Consider the following 13821-nt stretch of genomic DNA (forward strand, 5'->3'; position numbering starts at 1 on the left):
AACTCTAGAACAGCTTTACTAAACCATACTAACAATGCTCAAAATGAATGATATTGTTGAATGCTAGTGTACTCTATTATTTGGAAGGTTCCTATATGTTATTCGGGTCATTTTTCCTCAGAACCTTCAAAAGGTTTCTGTTCTCGTGTATACAATTTATATTTCACACTATTGACGTGTACGCACAACTCTTCAGTGCTCTTCAGACAGGCCCCGGGAAACTCCCCTAGGGGCTTGTTCGGATTCTCGCGGATTTGAGGCCAAAAATTTGGCATTTTGGGATTATTGGGACATTTTCCAGTGTCAAAGAATATTTTTACATTCTAAATTAAATTTAAATGGAGAAAAGAAGATACAAAATCCATCAAATACGTCCAAATGTTATACTTTTTGCCATAATTTTGTCGGTATTGATTGATTGACAGTGAGTCATTGACCCATCAAACGTTGACCGGTCATTGACTCACCAACGCTGATTGACACCCCGCAGGGGACAAAATTTTCCATATTTGGAAGTACCCCTGAGGAGGTCTGTCCGGTTTCGCGGATTTGTCAAGTTTAAAGAAAAATGTTACAATAGTCCAATGATGAATGCCAAAGAACTACTGCGCAGAAATGTGAATAGCGATATTTATGACATTCCCTTAGGCCAAGCGTCACAAGGGACACTCGTTCTCCTTAGACCGTGCGTCTCGAGGAATTCCTCTGTAACTGTCTCCGGCCCCAAGCGGCACGGGCAAAGACTGTCTCACCCAACAAAATACTTATAAGACGGAAACAGTCAATGTTGCAAGCTCTTTCACATCGCGAACATCACATTTCGAGCACAACTACTCGAGCAACAAAAAAAAATCAGCAAGCCAAATAGTGAACAATGGGAAACGGATTATTTAGGTAATTCATGGTCATGTGAATAATTACATAATGGTTCAGCATCAGCCCAGCTTGGGAGTCCCAAGCTGCTGCGACGCCGACACCCAGACAGCAACATGGGAAACTCCATCAGGAAAACAGTCGAGGAATAGAACAAATAGAATTAGCGAAAATATTTGATTATATTAAATATATTGATTTTATTTGATTATTTGGCGAAATAGGGCTAAGCCCTCTGATCGGATTGCAAATCGACTTTTAGAAATATTCGCCATGCCCCAAAATATATCTGCTTGTAGGAATCAGACCTCAAATATTTCTAACATGCACTCATAGAAGGATTAGGATTTTAGATATAGAAATTGCTTGTATTGAATAGAATTTTACTCTTTTAATGTTTCACACACATAGTAGTAATAGAAAAGGTATAAATTGGCTAATAAGTACTCGAAAACATTGTATACTAGTGGTATTAGGGTCAAGATTATCGCAAGTAAAGGTGGGGCACTCCGCTCGACATATTCCTTCTCTTCATCCAGAAAGGAGCTGAGAGCAATGTGATTAGAAATGAAGAAAGTTGGTTAGGAGAATATGAAAACATACCAATGGGGTCAGCAATCCAAGGCACAACCAACGCCGTTCTAGCTGTGGTAAGCGGACGAGATGCACGCCAGCTCACTTACCTATTTATTTTCAGCGCATCTTGACCGAAACCTACACACGACTCCCCGGCCCTTCTTGGTGAGTTAGGACATAAACACAACATATCACTCACCTTTCCATTCGCAGTGCACCTCGACGAACGCCACATGCGACTCCTGTCTCTCTCCTAGACGACGACGACGTGAGTATTGAAACATATCTTGCAAGACAAGTATGGCAGTCATGGTTGCACAACGCATAGACCGCAAACAAGCAACGACGGACCTTAACAAACTCCCTCGCAACCCTTTGATGTACTCGAGTCGCCACCACCCAGGCCATTTTCGCCGGCAGTTGTTTTGCAGAACGCGATGGCAAGTGGTGAGTGCAATTGACGACATGCCCGGGCTAATGAAGAGCTCTCATGACCACTGAGAACAGTGGTGAGGGCAAGCCACTCTAATGAGAAGAATGTACAAAAACAGCGGAGAGGATAGTAGGAGAGACGCGGTTGGATGCATAGCCTGGTAAGTGGGGACTTGTGTTGAGAGAACGTGAAAACGCGGGATTGCTTGTAAGTCGGAGTTTGAACATGTGATCAGAAAATTAATTCGGATCACTTGTCGTTTGAATAAAATTTCGGCCGCGCCAAGTCCGCGCGGAGATGGATCCGACAAGTGCTCCTCCGACGCTGTTGTTTCGCGTTGTTGGGGTCAATTCGCTGTAATCATGGTTAGACATCGTCTTGCGTTCAAGTTGGCGCCGAGTCGTTCGCGTTTTTGGCTTCATTTTGTGTCGTGACCACATTGTCGGCATGATTTGGTTCTTAAAAGTATAGGTATTGATACTACCTTTATGGTGTGGCGGTTATGTCTGACAGTCCTGATGACATTTTTTGTAAGGTTGTGTGTTCGATCCTGCAGGAGCGTCGTTTTTCTGGACTTGATAGAAATATAACTGACCTTTGGAAAACATAGAAAAAAAATCGTCGAATAAAATATAATAAAATATAATAGAAAAATTTCGTGTATTTGGTAAGAATAGGAAAAAAATCTTGGGTAGAAAATGGCCCATTATCTACCCTATTACTTATATATATTATATATATTCTACTCGTCGCCTGTTTTCCTGATGTCGTAATCTATTTTTACCCCTTATAGGAACAAACTCTGCTGGTGACACTCTCAAATCTTACTCTCTACCTTCCCCTCGTTGCATCACTCTCAATACCAGATTTCAGGTCTATTCAACTTTTGTGCTGCCGCTACAGCAAGTTTTCAGCAGAAACACCGTATTTGAACTTTCCTGCAGGGCGTGTGGATACCTCGTCAACAAGGCGTGCAAACTGTAAATCAGCTCAAAAGAAAGCCTGGCAAGGTTAACCGTTGTGTGTCCGTGTTCCTTCAATACAATGTCTAATATATAAAAGCAGCAACTATGACTCGGACAACGCCATCCAGCGCCAGAGGTGCTGGAACTACATGCATTGATGCTACTCGCTTCTGCCAAATGGGAGCAAGATTGAGCAGCATTGTATGCAAAGTACACTGCTTTGGGATGCTTCATTTCGCATATTACTATTTCATTCAAAGACACGGAGGGCCACCATCGAGCTCTTCCAGATCACCTACTGATAGAGCTGTGAGAATCATGTATTTCATATTTATTGATATTGTATTAATTGATATATTTCCAGAATATTAATGTAGGGAGCGGAGCACGCTTGGAGAATCGGATGGTTTTATTATGGAAGAGAATGTGTCTGCCTGGGTGTGCTGGTATCCTCACGTAAGTGACTTTTACCTTCCTACGCTACAGTATGCTGGATTGCCGTGTGTATCCATTAGAACATCTTTTGGAATGTTTCAAATGGCTGGTGTCAGTACCAATATATACACGCGGACAGTAGTGATTTCCGCCATTGTTTCTTCAACAACTGGTGTAATCGTGTCTGCCGCCTACTTGTTACTAGAGACGCCTGTGGTCGATTTCAATTCAATTAAGGAATCACCCGAAGTATGTCCACTAAATTCCAATATCGATGATTGTCTATTCACTATTGATTGGGTCTTTTTTTCGTAGGCTTTCGAACCTCACAGTAGCGTGGAAGCCACCGATACCATGATGATACTGACATTGCCATTGTGCATGTTCGCTTGGTACAGTCCATATTTATCTAAATCTCTTTGGAAGTATGTCTAATATCTCCATAGGTCCTCCATTTTCTGGATTCTAGCATTTTTCATCATCTTCTTTACCGATCCGAATCAGCTTTACAGTCCCAACCAGACAAAAACCAATGTCTGTGCTGTTCTGCTATGCATATTGGTCATTTTTCATGTCGTTCCACTTGTATCTTCTGCAATCAGAATCAGGCGTCAGAAAAATAGTAATAGAATGGTGGAAGGCTCCCCAAATCACCCTAACTATATACCATGATAGATAGAGTTCTCGGTAGCGCCATACTTGCTCCAAGTTGAAAGACGGACAAAGAAATATTTGGGCCTCGAGGCAGTGTAAAGTCAGTCTAGTCGCAGTTTATGTACGCAATCACATTGCCGCTTATTATTTATTATCTTTCACCTTAAATAGTTCCTGGGTAATGTCAGTGATGTTGCCACCCACAAGAGACAGACGAAGTGCATTCTGGATCAACTTTCATTTGATCTTTCGCACAGAATTTCAGACATGTATCACCCAGTTTGCATCGGTTTATGCCTCTGAGCTACGAAGCTACCAGGGTACCATTCTGTCGACGTTTATGGCTCCTGTCGCGTCGCGTCGCGTATGCTGGGACAATCACGTGACAAGACTGAAGAACGAAGATAAAACTTCTGTAAGAACATGTACACGTCCTCTCGGCGTATATCAAAACAGCAGGGCTATACAAAATACGGCATATTGCTCTAAAGGAACAAAAAATCAGAGAAAAATCAAGTCAGCGAAAAATTCACGGAACGAAGATCTAAATATATAAAAAACACTCACCCCGCCTCTCCGCGCGCCAAACCCGCCACCCATACCCATTCCGCCTCCCATACCTCCAAGTCCCCCAGCGCCCATCGCGTCTCGCTCGTTCTCTGCAGCCGCTTCGAACACCTCAAACGTCTGCCCGCCGTCATCGCGCACCGTCATAATGCCCGCCATGTTCCCGCAGCGGTAGCAGTAGTTCGGCGCAGACCATACGGTGACGAGCTGCTTGTCGAACATGTACTTGTACCCTTCTTGCACGAGCTGGTGCGCGCGTGCGATAAGAGAGAGCGCGTTGACGTGGTTGAACTGGTTGGTTTGATGTGTGTGTACATGTAGTGTTGAGGAGGTAGGATGTGCGTAAACGTCCCAGATCATGAAGGGTACCAGATACACGGAGGATGTGGAAACCGTTAATGAGCGACCATGTATGGTGTGCGACGCGGATGGACGCGTTGGGCGATAAATCAAAGACGTACCTCTTTGACCACACTGCCACCAAAAAGCCACCCTGCCCCTCGCGGACTCACAGCCCAGTTCTCGATGTCGTCCGGATCTGACCACATCAGATCTATATGTATGTGGTGTGGATAATTTGAATCAGTGATTAACGCGTCAGTTTTTCGTCATTTGCAATGCAATGCAAGGAGAGAGAAGAAACGAATGGAGACGATGTCGAGAACAGAAGCCAAATTGAATCTGGGATCTACGCCGGCATGCCCCAGCATCAACTGATTCCCACCTAGACCATCACAAACCTGGCCCGATGACCAGCACAAAAGACACCAGAACTTCACATCCCATCCAAAGTCCATGCCATCCTTGAAGAACGCTCTGGCACTTGTCATTGCCCTCCAAAAACAGATCCAAACTCAAAATAAAAACCCAGAAAAAAGGAAAACAGAGAAGAGAGAAAACTTCATCAGAGCAAAATCAAAGATGAAAACGTACCGCAAAAAGCACCTTCATGCGGGATTTCCTGCGCGCGTGAGAGCGTCCGGATCGAGTCAAGCGTTCGAATGTCGGGTGACAGGCCTCCGTGCACGCATAGTGTGTGCCCATCGATTATCTGGGAGGTGGTAGGAAACGGGGTGGAAGTTGGTGCAAGGTGATAAGAAACCGGGCGGAGTCAAGTGGAATGAATGTATTGTCCCAGAGGTGTAGTGCATGTGGGCGATGTGAGATAGGTTGGTGAATCGACACAGAAAAGAGGTAGGAAGAGAAGATGGGTAGAAGTGTCGTTGATCCAGAAATATAGGAGATGCGATAAAGGAAGGTCAACGTTGATTCACGGATGAAAAGCCAAAAATGTGGAAAAACAAAGTTGGTCCAAGGTGTGAATTGCGACGATATCCATAAAGAGAGGAAGTGTTTAGAGAAGGTTGAACGAGGGAGCATCGAGAGCAGAAGGACGAGTCAGTGCATACGATTCAGAGACATAAGCACGGTAATACACACGGCAGCAAGATTTAGGAAATCGAACACCCCACAACATGTCTTCCATACTGTCGCACTACCGTACTTCTGTTGGCACTCGTCTGTTCCGGATATTCGTTCGTAGTCGAAGTGGCCGCATTATAAGGGGTTTGGCAAAGATCGAAGATGGGATGTTGAAATGAGAGATGAGAGTGTGTTAGCCGTTTCTTATCGCAATAGTGGATGTAATTGTGATGGATAGAAAACGAAGATGAGATACGAACAAGAAGAGAAAGGAACGGGTAGAGAAACAATGAATCATGAAAACTCGAAAACGAACCATAGAAACCGTATACCTGCGTAATCTGACGGCTTTCGTGGTTCCCGCGTAGGAGGGTTACTCGATCGGGATACCTGGGTTGGGGTAAGGGGAATGGATGAATCAGGTCGTTGCCGGCGAAGTCACAGAGTAGAGTAGGAATGCGATGTAGTCGGAAGATATAAGGCACGAAGAGGGAATTGGAAAAGCAGGGATAAGAAAGGTCGAGGCACGGACGCACCTCGCTTTTAACGCGAATAGAAGGGAAACTGTCTCTAGGCTGTAATGGCCTCTATCCACGAAGTCGCCCTATATCATCGATCCCAAGTAAAAATAATCAACAAGGCGTCAAACCCAACAGACTGTTTTTTCCCGTCGGGGGAACCGCGACCCACATCTCGAACCCACGTCAAACCAGAACCCAACCATCGAAACCAAGCATCATGTGGAAGCAGAAAGACAAGGAGAGAGACTATCACATACATACCATAAAGATGTAACTCGTCCCGGGAACATCCCCACCCTTCCTCAACAACTCTAAGAGATCCCAAAACTGGCCATGAATATCACCGCATATCGTGACGGGTGACGAGACGGGTTGGATATTGCTCTCTTCCAGTAGGATGTTCCGTACCATCGCGCAGAGTTTTTTCATGTCAGGTTCAGAGAGGTGTGTGCAAGTCTTTAGCTGGGCAATCCATCTATCTGGGTCTGAAATGCTTGAAGATGAGGGCGAGGATGGGGATGAGGCGGATGTGGACATAGAGACAGAATAATCGAGCAGAAATGGGTGTATTGGTATACGAATCGATCAATAGGAACTTCTAGGCTATGGCTATGTGGGATAGATAGCAGATATGTTGGAGAGTTGAGTGAATTGGTGAGTGAGTGCAAGCATGACTGTCGGAACTGATTATGGCAAACCGAAGACCATGGCGTGGGAATATTTTATTCATTTTCGACTCCCGTTGACTTCTTTCAAGTATTTAAAGGGGTTTCTCTACATTCAGAACGAAATCGTATGCCATGACAGACTGCATCATTTTAAGCCCTCTATCGAAACAAGTGTGGTTTTTTAACATGCCTATTTCATTAAGCTTCCAATTGGGAACACCTGACAGCGAGGCAGAGGCAGTGTCGTCCGAGTACGGGTCTATTGGTTCGAGATAATTTAAAACCGTGAAAAAAGTAGAAGATGAATATCATGACTTAAAATATGTGATAAATGTCATCCAACTTGTCTTCTTCAAAGGTTGACTAAGCATACTAGCTGCTAGCAGCACTTCAATCTCATGGAGAGCAGCAAATTCTGCGTTATCGATGTGTACAGTTCCAAGTCTGTTAATTCCCAAGCCTCTTATGTATTAAGCTGAACTATAATCAGCTTTTACTCTGTTGCGAACTCAACCGGTACTGTTCTGCTTGTTTCTAAAATTCAATTGTTACTATTTAATTTCCCTTTATTTTTCCATCCGCTCCGGACTTTTTCCAATAAGTTGCTTGAGCACACGTATTTGGAGTATTTACCTGCCTCACGAGGTTGTACCTGTTATACTCTCAATGGTTTTACGTGGCATGCATAGATTGGGGCAGCAGTCCGCGCGATGTGCCAGGTTGGTGCCAGGTAGAAATCAAAAGCGTGAGAAAATTCACAGGACGCGTTTGCAATACGATGATGTGTCCTGCTCGCTGCTGGTAACACGACGACAGCGCTTCCTCATTCCACCTACATTCTACGAACTAATCAACCTGCGCAAGGCTAGCACCGCAGGGTCCGCTCATATCCAAAATGCGGCTCTTGGCAGCCATCTCCCCCTTCATCACTCTTTCCGGTTTACTACAACTATCACACCTCACTCAGTCGGTTTATGCGCTACACGAATCGGACGTCGGCGTCGTTGACTGGCATAAACATCTTATCGGTGTACCTCACTCGAATGCACCTGTCACCGCACCTTCCTTTGTGGATGTCAATCTCGACGAGACGGAAAAGGGCACTGCAATCGGGGTGAATGGAACGAAGACTGTAATCGTCACTACAACCGGAAATAATGTCCTTGCAGTGCTCGACCCGGAAGACGGCGCTGTCCGTGCGTATAACGTTTCTTATATCGTTAATCAATGCTACTGAGAAATATATGCTTACTTTTTTGTTCTGTGGACAGTATGGAGGCACATATTCGACGCGGAAGACCGGGTAGCGGGATACTACAAGAGCAGCACCAGTACGTTTCTTGCTCAATCTTTCTTCATAACCCGTACTCACGTATCATATTGCTCTTTCTGTATTCCCTTTGACCGATTCACTATAGCACTCGCGACACTATCCGGACCCGGTGGTTCAACACTGCGCACTTTCTCCCTACTCACTGGCTCTCTCCTCCTTGAAAAGAGGCTACACCACCCAGCTAATGGCGCGCTCTTGGAACCAGCACATCTCGGAAAACAGGTTGTGTTCAGTCGTGAAGGAAATGATTCTAATGGAAATCAGAAAGATGTATTGTACGTCCTCACCAATGGCTGCGAAGTACGAAAGCTCGACGCGCAGAGCGGGAAGGAGATGTGGGCATGGAAGTCGCCTGATCAGGGGTGCGCACTGTTCCTATCTGTTTTCCTTTATCTTATCTTCGCTCTCCTCGTTCCATACCTTCGTAACGCTCATTTGTAGATCCTTGACAATCTACTCCGACATCCTCATCTCCCCGTCCTCCCAGCATATACACTTGATAGGCCTCTCATCATCCACAGCCTCATTTACACTTCACACCACCGCCCTCTCAATCTCCTCCGGAGAAGTTATCGAGAACCTCAGCGGAGGCGTGCCAAGCTCAATATCAGACCCTCTCACTCAATTTTTCGTCGTCCGTGCCAGCGCAACATCCAAAGATACCGGGAAACCGGTGATTCTATGGTTATCGAAATCCACACTGTATTACCTCCCCCTCCCTTCAACCTCCTCCAGCAAGCAATTCAAACCCCGCCCACAGGCTCTCAAGAACTCGGGTTCTGCGGGATTGGAGAAACTTGTCGACGTCGGGTTAGGTAAAGAAGGTCATGTTGTGGTGGGGAGGAGTGATGGCAGTTCGTTGGTTCTGAGAGTCGCGGAACAGGGTGAAGAAGAAGTTGTTGCGGAGAGTGTGTGGGAATTTGAGGGATCGGTGCGCCTGTTTTGCTAAACGCTCATCTCTGTAATTCTGGCTAACGCTTTTTCGCCCATTCCTGCCTTTGTTTATTCCGAACCGCTGCATTGACATACATATTGCTAATATCTCGCTCTTACGACACACCCGTTATCACTTTCGATCTAACCCATTTTCAATTCATCTTGATGGTTATTTCCTCGTTGAAATGGCGCGTAGGCGACAACTTCAACACAAGCTGAGTCTATGTACGCCGGTGGTCTGGACGCGCGCGGTGCACCCGCTGTGGGAAGGGTGTGGTGGGATCATGCTGTTCAGGTGCGTCATTGGTTTCATTTCTTGACTTTCTGGTATTTTCGTATTTCTCCGCGTTATGCTTCGCTGGTTCTGTGGACACCTATTTTACCCAGTATATGCACTTTTTTCACTTCCGAGCACGAGAACTTACGTTTCTCCGAGCGTTTATGACATATTTCCATCTATGTCCATTCAATTCCCAGGATATTCCCTGGCTTTTAGATGACTGACGACATTCCCTCTCACAGAAAGCGTCAGCAGACGTATACACCGTCCAATCCGAGGCGTCCACACAGCAAGCGCCACGTCCTTTTGCGTTTGCGTTTGATACCCAATCCCATGGTGTATTGAGCCACGTAGGTGTTTTTCCTTTGAATCAACGTGATTTCGCGTTCTGATCCATATTCGAATACGCTCTAGGTCGCCCTCGACGGTCCGCGCGATGCATCGTCTACGCACGCCAGGGTCCTCATTACCACCACCACTGGTGCCGTACAGCTTTGGTCTGCGCCCTCTTCTTTAGAATTGGAACCTGTGTTGCATTGGACGCGTGAGGAGGGCCTAGCTGCTACGGTCGTCGCTGAGTTTGTTGAGCTACCGGAGGGAGGAAAAGGCGCTGATATAATCGCGAGGGAGAGCGAGGAAGGGTTCCCAGGGAGGTTGAGTAGGCAGATTGTTGACGCGCAGGTGTGTTTTGGGTTTTCTTTTTTGTGATTTTCTCGAGAAAGTTTGGATGAGCCGGCGGCTTACCATATCTATCTTTGATATCCACGTCCCAACTGACTAGCTGACTGACTGGGCCGATTAACTAGGGTTTCCCAAATTATGTCGTAAACTTCATCAAACGATTCACTTCCTCTCCAGCTCCAGCCGCTGCCACCGTCGTTATCGACTACCGCGCGCTCTCCAACGCCGCAACACCTCCATCAAACGATTCCACTACCACTTTAGCCCGCGACGCGTTTGGCCACCGGCAATTGATCATCACTGCTACCCTATTCGGAAAGGTATATGCTATCGATACTTCGACAGGCGCTATTGTTTGGAGCAGAGTGCTCGGGATGGGATGGGTCGGTCGAGCGGGTATGGGTGGGAGAGTGATTCCGGTGAAGTTGTTTGTGATCAGGGCTGTTGGAGATGAGGCTGTCACGAGTGAGGGCGACGCCGGAGATGTAAAGGGAGACCCGGAGGTCGTGCTTGTTGGGCAAAGGAGGGCAGATAATGTGAGTTTGAGGTTCAGTTTTTTCGTGAATTTTAGGATTTAATCTCATGGTGGGATATAACTAGTCCCTTGTTGACACTGTTATATTCCATATAAATGCGCTCACAGGCGAAGATGTGCTCCCTTCCTCGAAGAAGAGTGCTTCGGATATCTTGGCTGAGCTTGGGGTCGAATCTGAAGGCGAAAGTGAAGAGGCCGAGAAAGAGAAAGAGAAGGAGGAGGAGAAAAAAGACGATCAAGATAATGGAGGCATTCTTGAAGGACAGGATATCGTTGCTGGACCAGTGGTCGAAGTGTACATACTGAATGCGGAGGGAAGAAAGATTATCGTACTATTGGACGAGTTTTTGCAGGTCCGTTTCACTCCACCTTCCTTCGATCTTCCCTTGATTTTATTTGAACGACCTGGTTACTCTCGTTTTTATAGGCATACATCTATCCCTCTAACCCAACCGCTGAGTCTGTGTTCGCTCGCGCCCTCCCAAGTCTATCTTTCCCACTTCGCGCACACGTCGAGTCGCGGCACCGTATCGTCGGTCACAAGCTCGGGCTTCCACCAAAAGACCAGTCCCACTTCAAGCCAACCGCATACCCAACATGGGCAATTTCTCTCCCAGCGGGCGAAGAGATTCAGGCCCTCCTCCCACAGGCACCGACGATGGGCCACGCCAAGGGCTCGGGCGTCGCGAGCGTAGGCAAAGTGTTGGGATCGCGCAAGACCCTGTACAAGTATTTGGACGAACGACTATTCGTGGTCAAGACTGTGGCGAGGAAGAACAAGGTCGACGAGGAAGGTAATGCCAAAACGGATGTCATGTGTGGTATATATGTCGTGGATAGTGCGAAGGGTACCATTGTGTACCATGCGGAAGTAAAAGCTTCGCCTCCCGTGCCATCGTCGGACGCACCGGGCACACCGGGTGCGGGCGCAGGCACTGTGAGAGGGGGAGGTTGTGATATCAAAACGAACCTCGTGGAGAATTGGCTGGTGTATCATTATTATGAGGCAGAGGTTGCTGGTGGGAGTGTGGGCGGAGCGAAAGGATATCGTATGGTCAGTGTGGAGTTCTATGAAGGACAAAAGGCGGATGATAAAATTATGAGGTGCGTTGTTATTTCTTTTGTTTTGTCTGATGGTGGTTAATTGACACATATACGCGCAGTTCGAGTATCTCGGCATATTCGAATGATACGCTCAACTACTCTGTGTATGAGCAGGCATATGTGTTCCCGTCCGCTATCACGGCTCTGGCCACAACTACGACCAAGTTTGGTATAACTAGCAAGGATCTCATCGGTAAGCTCCTCTAACCAATACAAATGGGTTACATATTATTCAAGTTTTTGCATGTTCTGTTTTTGCAGTTGCCACAGCGAACAGGAAGATCCAGTCATTCCCTAGGCGGATCTTTGATCCTCGGCGCCCATCGCGCAAGATGACAGCTGAAGATCAGGAAGAGCTCCTCATCCAGTACGACCCTCTGATCCCCAACGATCCGAAGAGGGCGCTATCCCATAACTACGACGTAAGTCATTATTTCTTACAGTCCAGGTCTGTTGTTAACTTCTGTTTTTGAATCTCTCGATGACCAGGTTGCAAACGTGCAAAAAATTATCACCGCTCCTGCTCTTCTCGAGTCGACTTCGCTCGTCTTCGCATACGGCCTCGACATGTTCCTCACGCGCGTGACACCGTCCAACACGTTCGACGTTTTGAGCGAGAGCTTTAACAAGGTGCAGCTTGTGCTTACAGTTACGGGTCTGTTGGTCGCGATCTTGGTGACGAGACCGATGGTGAAGAGGAAGAGCTTGAGGGAGAAATGGTATAATTAAATAATTTATGTAGGATGGATACTAAAAGAATGGATGGTTCTTTGGAATCTGACCATAGCAAACCCTCAGCCTTCAAGCGGGAAAATGGAATGAGATACGCGTTATTTGGTAAACAACCCCACCAGTACTGAGCGCTAGCCTTGACATGCTCATAAAGAAAGGACACAAATTTATGCATAGAAAAGCTAGATGAACGTTACGACTGCCGATGCAACATTGAGTAATATATACGTCGTCTACATCGAGTGTTAGATTTTTAGCTCTCCGGCTAGGATTACAGGAATATTTCGCGTGTTCGGGTTATTTGAACTCCGGAGGATTGTGCAAAGCTAAGAGCGCTGGGTTTTTGGGCTCGAGCAGTTACGCCCGCAACTTTGTCGGATGAGAGACAGCAGAACCGGACAATTTCCATTACGAATTTCTCGAGGGTGAGATAGGACGTAGGTTCAATTTCCTGAGGCATATTGTTAGGAAGGGCTGCAAAAGAGATACAAATGTACTACAAACCTTGCAAAGGCCCGAGACGATCTGCTTGTAATCGGGGGATTTCACCTGAGACAGTTCCGTGTTTTCGTGAAAGGTAATGTTAATAATAACGCGTTGCTTTTCTTCTCGTTCCGGAGGATTGACGCCGATAATGACTGGGAGGACGATATCGTTCACAGAAACATTCTTCGATGACATAAAATGAGGTGGGCCTTTGGCGATCGTTGTGTCTACAGAGAAGCCGCTGGCAAGGAGAATCATCTTCGGCACACCCAGAACCACCCGGACTTCAGAAGCTGCATCGCCAGCCAGATCGAACGCGCGCTCGCTGACAGCCTGTATCAGATCATCGGCATCTGCAAACCCGCTGCTTCTCTCCCCTGCCTCCTCTTCGGACGACCGTTCCTTGATGAGGGTGCTGATCGTCTTGGTGAGATGGCCGTAGTGCACCGAGTCGAGGACGTTGACCCTGTACAAGTATTTGGACGAACGACTATTCGTGGTCAAAACTGTGGCGAGGAAGAACAAGGTTGACGAGGAAGGTAATGCGAAAACGGATGTCATGTGTGGTATATATGTCGTGGATAGTGCGAAGGGCACCATTGTGTACCACGCGGAAGTAA

At 46.6% G+C, this 13821-nt stretch overlaps 4 protein-coding genes across 4 annotated transcripts; 1 reads left to right on the plus strand and 3 right to left on the minus strand.

Annotated features, from left to right (window-relative positions):
* Positions 1 to 1099: 1099 nt before the first annotated feature.
* On the minus strand, positions 1100 to 1916 carry JR316_0010665 (uncharacterized protein; the record flags this gene model as incomplete). The annotated part of the gene is made up of 4 exons (XM_047896330.1): positions 1100 to 1192; positions 1281 to 1419; positions 1649 to 1735; positions 1801 to 1916. The coding sequence occupies 4 exons, from the start codon at positions 1914 to 1916 to the stop codon at positions 1100 to 1102; spliced, it is 435 nt and encodes a 144-aa protein (XP_047744375.1).
* A 2521-nt stretch (positions 1917 to 4437) lies between these two features.
* JR316_0010666 (Protein phosphatase methylesterase 1) lies at positions 4438 to 6983 on the minus strand (the record flags this gene model as incomplete). The annotated part of the gene is made up of 7 exons (XM_047896331.1): positions 4438 to 4794; positions 4965 to 5056; positions 5437 to 5554; positions 5944 to 6023; positions 6242 to 6315; positions 6462 to 6529; positions 6708 to 6983. 7 exons carry the CDS (start codon positions 6981 to 6983, stop codon positions 4438 to 4440), a joined length of 1065 nt encoding a protein of 354 aa, XP_047744376.1.
* A 1026-nt stretch (positions 6984 to 8009) lies between these two features.
* JR316_0010667 (ER membrane protein complex subunit 1) lies at positions 8010 to 12712 on the plus strand (the record flags this gene model as incomplete). The annotated part of the gene is made up of 13 exons (XM_047896332.1): positions 8010 to 8310; positions 8386 to 8445; positions 8533 to 8809; positions 8889 to 9378; positions 9580 to 9678; positions 9906 to 10013; positions 10078 to 10344; positions 10470 to 10880; positions 10945 to 11232; positions 11307 to 11983; positions 12043 to 12176; positions 12245 to 12405; positions 12473 to 12712. 13 exons carry the CDS (start codon positions 8010 to 8012, stop codon positions 12710 to 12712), a joined length of 3513 nt encoding a protein of 1170 aa, XP_047744377.1.
* Positions 12713 to 12986: 274 nt separating this feature from the next.
* Positions 12987 to 13762, minus strand: JR316_0010668 (Folic acid synthesis protein fol1; the record flags this gene model as incomplete). Its single annotated transcript, XM_047896333.1, has 2 exons — positions 12987 to 13166; positions 13220 to 13762. 2 exons carry the CDS (start codon positions 13760 to 13762, stop codon positions 12987 to 12989), a joined length of 723 nt encoding a protein of 240 aa, XP_047744378.1.
* Between the last annotated feature and the right edge of the window lie 59 nt (positions 13763 to 13821).

This window comes from Psilocybe cubensis, chromosome 10 (assembly GCF_017499595.1).
Source record: "Psilocybe cubensis strain MGC-MH-2018 chromosome 10, whole genome shotgun sequence".
In the NCBI taxonomy this organism is placed as follows: domain Eukaryota; kingdom Fungi; phylum Basidiomycota; class Agaricomycetes; order Agaricales; family Agrocybaceae; genus Psilocybe; species Psilocybe cubensis.